Source organism: Ixodes scapularis, unplaced genomic scaffold (genome assembly GCF_016920785.2).
Source record: "Ixodes scapularis isolate PalLabHiFi unplaced genomic scaffold, ASM1692078v2 PGA_scaffold9__187_contigs__length_104089568, whole genome shotgun sequence".
NCBI lineage: Eukaryota > Metazoa > Arthropoda > Arachnida > Ixodida > Ixodidae > Ixodes > Ixodes scapularis.
In genome coordinates, this window is record NW_024609884.1 from 4805526 (window position 1) to 4814759 (window position 9234).

Sequence of the window (9234 nt, forward strand, 5' to 3'; positions counted from 1 at the left end):
CCGTCACCTTTCCAGGGGACAGGGCCGCCATTAGCGAAGCGTCGCTGTCCATGGTGTGAGACCTCAGCTGAAGCGTGAACGGGAGTGCAGCGTTGCCCGACGCTAAGCCCGGGACGGCCGGTGGAGTCCGCCCTGGATTCTGGTCTCGACCCTCGAGAGGGACCTCATGGTGTGAGCAAGACGCGATGTGGGTTCGACGCGGTCCGGGCTCTCGGTACACACATGATGGAGTAGAACTGCACGAATGCCGTGATGACTTGAATCCAGGATATTCCAGTGAGTCGTGCCGTCACCTTTCCAGGGGACAGGGCCGCCATTAGCGAAGCGTCGCTTTCCATGGTGTGAGACCTCAGCTGAAGCGTGAACGGGAGTGCAGCGTTGCCCGACGCTAAGCCCGGGACGGCCGGTGGAGTCCGCCCTGGATTCTGGTCTCGACCCTCGAGAGGGACCTCATGGTGTGAGCAAGACGCGATGTGGGTTCGACGCGGTCCGGGCTCTCAGTACCTCGGCTGCGCCGGGACGAGAGCCCGGGCCGCGTCGAACCCACATCGCGTTTTGCTCACGCCATGAGGTCCCTCTCAAGGGTCGAGACCAGAATCCAGGGCGGACTCCACCGGCCGTCCCGGGCCCAGCATCGGGCAACGCGGCCAGATTGGGGGTGTACCCACGAAGCATCAACCGCCATTGATGGTGTGCAGGTTCATTCTGCCCACGCGCTCATCCCCGAGCACAGGCTAGTCCCGCGCGTCCGACGACGATCTTTATTCTTTTCTATGCCGACAACGTTTACACCCAGATAATATGTATTTATTTTTAATAAAAAACTCTGCGAAATTGAACTCCGAATTTCGGCAAAAAATAAACTCTAAAAAACGCCCTCCGAATTTGACGAAAAATGAACTCCAAAAACACGGAACCCTAGTTATAACCAATTTACACAAAAAAGCCGAATCTGCATAAAAAGACCCTCCCCCATCAAAAAAAAAAAAAAAACAAAAAAAAAACGTAGAAAACACGAAACCCTTATTACAACACATGTAAAGAAAAACACTCCTGGTTTCAGACGCCGAGCGACGCCTCTGCTTATTGCCTTAAGGCGCACCGTGTAGAGCACCAGAAACAACGCGTGCAGAAAAGCCAGAATTCCCTCGACGCATTGCGGCAGCGTAGTGAAACTTAAGCGTTACCAGCATGGAAGCGCTCCAACGGGACGACCGGCCCTGAACTGGGCGCACTGATCGAGCACTTGGAGGAACGAGGGGGAGCGATTCCTCGAGCCTTTTCACGTGTTCTACCAACATTCGTCGTACGGCAAGGTATTTTCTACGAGGAAAACTTTGGGAACAGCAACTCGACATCGCTCCTGGTAATCCCCACTAGTCTTCGAGAAGAGATCTTCCAAACCTGCCACGACGACCCGACATCTGGGGGGCTATGTTCGGCAAATGTTTCGTTTCTCCTAAAAAGAAACGGAAGTGACGGAAGTGACAATATTGCGTCTGATTGGTTTGATGCTCAAATGACGAAAGTTCCCTCTTTAGTCATTTGAGCTTCTAGCAAATCAGACGCAATATCGTTACCTCCATCACTTCCGTTTCTTTTTAGGAGAAACGAAACATTTGCCGAACATAGCCCCCCTGGTCACCTCGGCTATACAGCAGGATTGTCGCAAGGGTGCGAGAGAAGTACTACTGGCCCAAGCTCCCGAAGACTGTCCAGCTCTACACACGATCGAGCCACGAGTGCCAGCGATGGTAGAAACCGTCGACGAAGCCCGCAGGCCTCCTGCCGCCGATCGCGCCCCCCGACTGCACCGTTCCAGCAGATTGGAATGGATCAACTTGGACCTTTCCCGCCTTTGACGCAGACAAACCGTTGGGTAATCGTGGCAACTGATTATCTCACCCGGTACATACGTCGAAATAAAAGCACTCCCGTCGGGAACCGCTGTGGAAGTAGCTAAGTTTTTTGTCGAGTCCATCGTCGTCCGACTCGGCGCTCCTCACGTCCTGATTACGGGCCGAGGCTCATCTTTCATGGCGCAACTGATCGAAGAGATACTCCGCCTGAGCCACACCGACCACCGTCGAACTACGGCATACCACGGGCAGACCAACGGGCTGACGGAGCGACTAAACAAGACCATCGCCGACATGATCTCGATGTAAGTAGACGTGGAACACATATGACCTGGGATGAGGTGTTGCCCTAGGTCACGTTTGCGTACAACACGGCGGTTCAAAAAAAAACATTGGGATTACACCGTTTCAGCTGGTGCACGGCAGAAGGGTGACGACCATGATCGACGCCATGCTGTCCCACGACCCGACGAACGACGGCACCGACGACGCCCAGCTGGTCACCCAACGGGCAGGAGAGGTACGCGAGGTAGCCCGTTTTCAGATAAAGTACCAACAACGTGTCGACGCTGGCCGGTACAATCTTCGTCGCCGCGATGTGCAGTTCCTGCCCGGGGACGGGGTGTGGGTGTGAACGCCCATTCACCGCCGCGGCCCCAGCGAGAAACTGTTAAAACGCTATTTCGGACCTCACAAGGTCATTCGCAGCCTTGGGGACTTGAACTACGAGGTGTTCTCCAACGGAACCCGACCATCAGGACGCCGTCATCCACGAACCGAAGTGGTCCACGTCGTTCGGCTCAAGCCGTTCTACGCGCGTTAGGACTGTGACGCTGCTTGTTTATTTCGTCTCACCGTATTTTTTTTATTAGCCATTTTTGTATTCCTTTCGTGTTACACCGTGACCGAGCAAGCAACGCTCGCTCACGGACCTCTACAAGATTCGTGTGTATTTTTATTCGGGATGTAGCTTTTATATTTCATCCTACTTTCTTGTTCTCGAAAGTTCCTGTTAATTCTCACCCCGAACGCTCGACGCACGAACCTTCTCGGCCGAATATTCGAGAGGTCGACTCGCACTAGATAAGGAGCTGCGCGTCACATTGTCGAGTCACTCTCGCGCTCGCTTGCTGCTACGTCGCCAAATTGTCGCGCGCTTTTCTGCTGCCTCGACGTTCGTTCGTTCTTTATTACAGGGAAGCTGTATAACTCTGCCAGCCAGGGAAATTTTCGTTTCGTTGGCGTTGTAAGCAAAACAACTCCAGGACAAACAATTGCAGGCAAAACAGCATATCTCATTTTGAAATCAGGCATACAGCAAACAGCTCAGTATCTGTTTCAATAAATAAAACCACAAAACAAGCATCAAAACCGCATGATCGATGATAAGGCGCATGTGAACAATAGAAACACCCTCCCACGCGTTCCGGTAAAGATTAGGTTTGCAGCTGCTTCGAAAGGGTTGACGTCATTCGAAGCCCTCGTGAGAAGTGCAAACCACATAATGAATGATAACGGCGCCTGCGAACGATGCGAAGCACGTTCCTTCTCCCCGCGTGTGTTTTCGTGTCGGCGTTCTCACGAAAAAAAAAAAAAAAAGATTTTATAAGATTGAAGCGAAAAGTACAAACAACACGCATACAACATACAGCACAGCATTCGTTTTAATAAAGAATAAGCACAAAACAAGCATCCTAACCATATAATGTATGATAAGGAGCTCCTAAAAACAATGCGAAGCACGTAGCGCTCACCGCATACGTTTCCGGTGAAGATTACTGTTGCCCAAGCTGCCGCCACAACGGCAGCTTGCGACGTGGGGAGTGACGTTACTAGCCTTTTATATATAAAAGAAGAACCCGTCTAATAGCCCGTTTCACCTTACGTCCGGACGCAGCGGACGCTACGAGCTATCTTAGCCAACCCCATTCTGTGGACGTGGCCCGTGAATCGCTCTCCGCGCGTCATTGTGCCCCCTCTCTAAGGTCACGCGACACTGACACGGCCTCCAATTGGCTCCGATGGCTCGTAACATCCGCTGCGCTTAAACGTAAGTTTAGACGGAGTATAGCAACTGATTTGATTGTTGCTGCAGCACCGCGATCAGTAGGCCACGCATAGTTAGGACTCCCGAGGAGCAGCGTGAATACTACAGAGCGGCAAAGGGAAAACGAAACAGCAATACGACCAGCGACGGCGTGCTGCGACCGGCGGTGGCATTTCGTATAGTGCAGTAGGCAATGGTTGCAGGGGACACCAAAGCTTCGCAGACCAACCACCTACACAGCGTGAATTGGAGCCCCAACTTTTTTTACAGCACCTCAAGACCAATCAACACCAACCAACAACGCACGAAAAAAAAGAATGCTGATGTAAATGACTAAATATTTAGTGTCGGTTTGAAGACACAACTTCATACGTTTTAATTCCCCCCCCCCCCCCCAGAAAAAAAAAAAAAAAAAAAAAAACTAAATATTTATAGAAACACATGTACAGTAGAAAATAAACACGACAACAGGAACCTTAATAAGTGTGATCCTTCTCCTTCGGGGGGAAATGTAAATATGTAAGTATGTAAATACCAGAGTATGTCTAGTTATAATATATATATATATATATATATATATATATATATATATATAACTTATTCATTATAATATTATTTATGTAAGGAGGAGGAGGGGGAGGGTACGGAGGACCTTCCTCCTCCTCCGTACCCTCCCCTCCTTCATACCCTCCCCACCTCCTCTTTCGCCCTCCTCCTCCGTACCTTCCCATCCTCCTCTTGCGTACCCTCTCCTCCTCCTCCGGTTATGCCGACGGTGACGCCGACGCCGCAAAACACGGGAACGAGCGCCTAAGAGATGCGCTCTTAAAACAAAATGAATTTTTATCGCATTGCTAAGTTTCGAACGCAGCGGCCACGAACAAAAGAAGTTGTGAGCAGGCAGAGAAGTGCAGTGCGCTGTCATTTATTGCTCCTCCCAATGAAAACACTGAAGTCAGGCGGCTGCGGTGCTCTCGGAACGGCGCATGCGCAGACAAGGGAATCTGAGCAGGCGCAGTGATCTGGTGTGGCCAAGGCAGGCTTGTTTGGAAACAGCGGGGCATAGAGGAGACAGTTGCAGAGACAACACTGATTTTTCTTTTTTGGGGACTGACCCCCGTTTCTGTACAGATGCAGCGCGGGACCTCGCCAGCAGGGAGTGCGATCGTTCCCGACGCCTTTGTTCTCCCGGCAGACCTGGCGAGGAAGAGAGGGGGGGGGGGGGGGGGGGGGGAGTTTCAAAAACGCGCTCACTTTTTCGCTACTCTTACATGGTAGCAGGAAATTATTAGTACACAGAAGACTTTGGCTCGCGTTGCTTTCCTACTAAACGGGGAGAGGAAATGGCTTGAAGACCATCGTGCAGTAGCACGGAAAGAACAAGAACACTGAGATAGGCCGTTCTCATGAATACAGTTTACGTTGACTAGTTCAGCGATATCGACACAAGTGACCCAGAATTGCGAAAGCAAGTGCGAACACGTGTTTGTGATTGAAGAATCAAAAAAGGACACCTCGTGGCAAAAAGGGTGAAGCTGCAAACAAAGGTTAGGAAAGACTTAACAGAGGTCACCAACTATGTCTTCGTAGGGTTACAAACATACACAACAAACATACACACAATAAAGTTTCATATACGACACACCTAAAGCCGGGGTCACGCTGCTCATACATCATTCAAAAGACAGTCTGCAAACACGAGTCACCGCAATATCCGAGATTCGAATGCCGCGTGCCCAAGTTTTCTCCTTGAACTCATTGCCACGCGGCATTCGAAGCACGGATCTCGGGGTGACTCGCGTTCGAAGCTGTTTGCAGACTGTCTTTTGTATGATGTATAAGCAGTGTGACCCCGGCATAGCCCAGTAAGACGTATGCCACCAAAAAACAATTCTTGCACATGAATCACTCACTAGTGTGACGTATGGCGGCGAAAGGAGGACAGGATGTATCACCACCCGTGGCCTCCTCCGTAGCCCCCTCCGACTGCCAGACCACCACCTCCGAGTCCTCCGTATCCACCGCCGTAACCACCGACCAGGGAGACGCCGTGTCCGACTCCGACTCCGCCCAAGCCTCCCTTCAGGCCGACGCCCAGACCAACTGTCGCCACTCCGCCCTTGAGAGCGACGCCGCCAAGACCTCCTCCGTAGCCAAGACCCCCTCCATAGCCATGACCTCCACCGTATCCGCCGCCGTAGCCTCCCAAGCTTCCTCCAACGAGCCCACCCTTGAGCGCGACACCCCCGAGACCACCTCTGTATCCAAGACCTCCACCGTAACCGAGGCCTCCCCCGTATCCGCCTCCGTAGCCGTGGCCTCCATAGCCGAGTCCGCCACCGTAGCCGAGGCCGCCGCCGTAACCGAGCCCTCCCCCGTAGTGAAGACCGCCTCCGTAGCCTCCACCGTAGCCGCCTCCGTAGCCTCCTCCGTAGCCACCTCCATACCCACCCCCGTAGCCGCCTCCGTAACCTCCGTAACCACCGTATCCACCATGGAGACCGCCAAAGCCGCCCCCGAGTCCGAGTCCGCCTCCGAGTCCACCGCCGAGTCCCCCTCCGAGTCCACCTCCGAAACCTCCTCCGACGCCAGCCCCTCCGGTGCTGACGACAGCGTGACTCACGGATACGACGGGTTGGACGGTATGGGACACGGTGGCCACGGGCTGCTTGACGTAGCTCACGACGGGCTTGGTGACGTAGCTCACGCTCACGACGGGTTTCTTTACGTACGAGACGGTCTTGACGGGGGCCACCTTGACGTGGCCGACGACTGCTCCGTGGCCGTGGCCTCCGACGAGTCCGCCGCCTCCGACGAGTCCGCCACCGAGGCCGATGCCTCCGCCGTAGCCCCCACCTCCGTATCCACCACCGCCTCCGTGACCTCCGGCGAGCGCGACTCCAGCCCCGCCGGCGACGACTCCAGCTCCTACAGCTCCGCCAACGCCGCCGCCGTAACCACCGGCTACGGCGCACGAGGCGACGGCTGCGAGCACGAGTACCTGCGAGCGAACCGTGCACCGTAAGACATTTTCCACGCGTCCGATCCCGAAAAGAAACCGAAGCATGAAGTATCTCTTGCATTTGGGAAGGTAGCGCTCCTTCAAGCGGCAAGGGGTTTGCTGTTCCCCAAAGTCAACGCGCCCTCAAGTTCTGAAAAACTCCCGTGTTTGTTGTAGTTTCGTGCAGATTGGGCATCCAAGCAGCTTCGGATCCAAGGCTCCATCAAAGAGCACGACATAGCTAGCACGACGAAAGAGTAATTAATGGCCGATTGTTCCCGCTTTTATTTTGCATCTGAAAGGCTGTCATCAAAACTACTGCTGTTGTGAAGTATGCTAATCATGGGCACCAAGCCAGACAATAAATATTGATGTTCATGAATGCCCTATCTAAGCAAAAAAAAAAAAAAGAACAAACAACACAAAGGTCAAGTTTGGGTGAACTATGTCGCTCATTGTACACGTGCACGTACCTCTCAATGAACAAAGAAAAACGCAAATGGAACGCCGTGAATTTTTATAAGGCGATATCTGTACCTGCCTCTGAGATCTGGCGATAGTGTTAAAATGCTGTAGGTAAACAATTTGGCCAATGGGATGCGACGGCTAACCAGGGTTTATTAATTTATTTAAAGGAGGAAGCACGTCAGGCTGATTTTTCAGCTCCCCCCCCCAACCTTCCCTATTATTATTATTATTATTATTAATAATATTATTATTCTTGTTGCTCTTGTTGTATCATATAGCGATTATTACACGAATGCACATTGGACCATGGTGCATAGTGAAGCTAGAAGGGAGGAAGAAAGAGTGGGAGGATTTTTTTTCTTACAGTACTCAAGCTTTACGCAATGAAGTCTATGGACATGAAACTGCTCCTTAGGTAAGTAAAACGTTAGGGTTCCCGAACAGATCCTCAATATAGAGCTAACGACGTTGACTGCAAGTGATAAGATGGAGGTCAGCAGACTTTTAAAGTGATAGCGTCAAGGAGCCCGTGTCGCAGAAAAGCCGGCTTCGGTGGCGTGACGGGAAAACCCTGATTGGGCGATTGGGTCATGACGTCACATCCACATAGCCTCGCGCGAGAATTTCAAGCAACCCACAACCTCACGGGAAACGTGACGTCACGTGTTGGGTGAAAGTGATTCAACATGACATGTAATGCGAATTAAAGGTCGCCGCCATGTCTAAAATAATTTCACCTCATAAAGTAATTCATTTGCCTTAAAGAAAATTGTGAAGAATGTTTGGCGGGATTCGAACCCACGACCCTTTGGTTGCGAGCCAGAACGCTAACGCTACTGACTAGGCCACTTAAGATACGCTTGCCCGACGAATGAGAAGGCGATGCGAACGGGGCCCGATAACGCTATCGCGTTCCACTCTTAAAGGCGAGGCTTAAGCGTCCTCCAAGTTTTGTTTTCTGTGGCAGCCACCTTGACCCCGGGGTTGGCGATCACTTTAGGACAAAATCAGCTTGTGGAGAAATACAGTGTGGATGCATAGGCAAATAGCATTGAACAATGATCTAATTTTACGATAGTGTTCTGTTTCTGCGCCCACAGACAGCACGAACGACGCAAACCACATTGCCTTTCCGAACCCGTGAATGAGCCTACAAAACTGACTTCTAACAACCTCGTTCAATTCAAAACTGCGCACAGGATCTATCGAGAGATCAAGAATGAATGGCAGACAATGTAAGGAGTGTGCCAACTAACGTAAACTCCGAAAGCAGTCACAGTGAATCTGCAAACACCTCCTTTCTCGGCACCACGGGAGGATATCCTTTCGAAGATCTATACACGAGTGGCGGCAGATTGCGAAGGCCAGACACCCGTACGACGCCACGCACGCAGTCTCTTAGGCGAGGACAGATCGAGAAGAAAGACGATCCCGGGGTTGTGCCGGGATTCCTCGGAAGCGACGGGACGCGTGGGCCGCTCCTCTCCGGAAGGAGAGCCGAGCCGTCAGGCGTTCACCGGTGGACAGTTAACGGGTCAGCGATTAACGGTCCGTCCGGCGAGGCGACTGCGGCTCGGGGTTTCCCGTCGGAGGCCCGCGCGGTCTCCACTCACGTGAGCGTTCATCTCGGTATCCCGGGACCTTGCGGAGAGTCAAATCCCAAATGCGACCACACCTTCTCGGCGGTCTCGCTTTTATACAGGGATCGACGCAGCGAGTGAAGCTGCGGATGACCCAGTCTTGGGGAAATTGGCCGATCCGGAACCGCTCCAAGCAAACAGGCACAACAAACGCGCCGGGCGAGTCGTCGGTCCGTTTCCCCGTGTCCCGGGAGCCACTTTTTACACGGAAGTCCGACG

General features: G+C 52.4%; 1 protein-coding gene across 1 annotated transcript; it reads right to left on the reverse strand.

Annotated features, from left to right (window-relative positions):
* Positions 1-5857: 5857 nt before the first annotated feature.
* On the reverse strand, positions 5858-9000 carry LOC8052890 (glycine-rich cell wall structural protein 1-like). Its single transcript, XM_042287223.1, has 3 exons — positions 8989-9000; positions 6484-6907; positions 5858-6378 (listed from the first exon to the last, which is right to left on the reverse strand). The coding sequence occupies exons 1-3, from the start codon at positions 8998-9000 to the stop codon at positions 5858-5860; spliced, it is 957 nt and encodes a 318-aa protein (XP_042143157.1).
* Between the last annotated feature and the right edge of the window lie 234 nt (positions 9001-9234).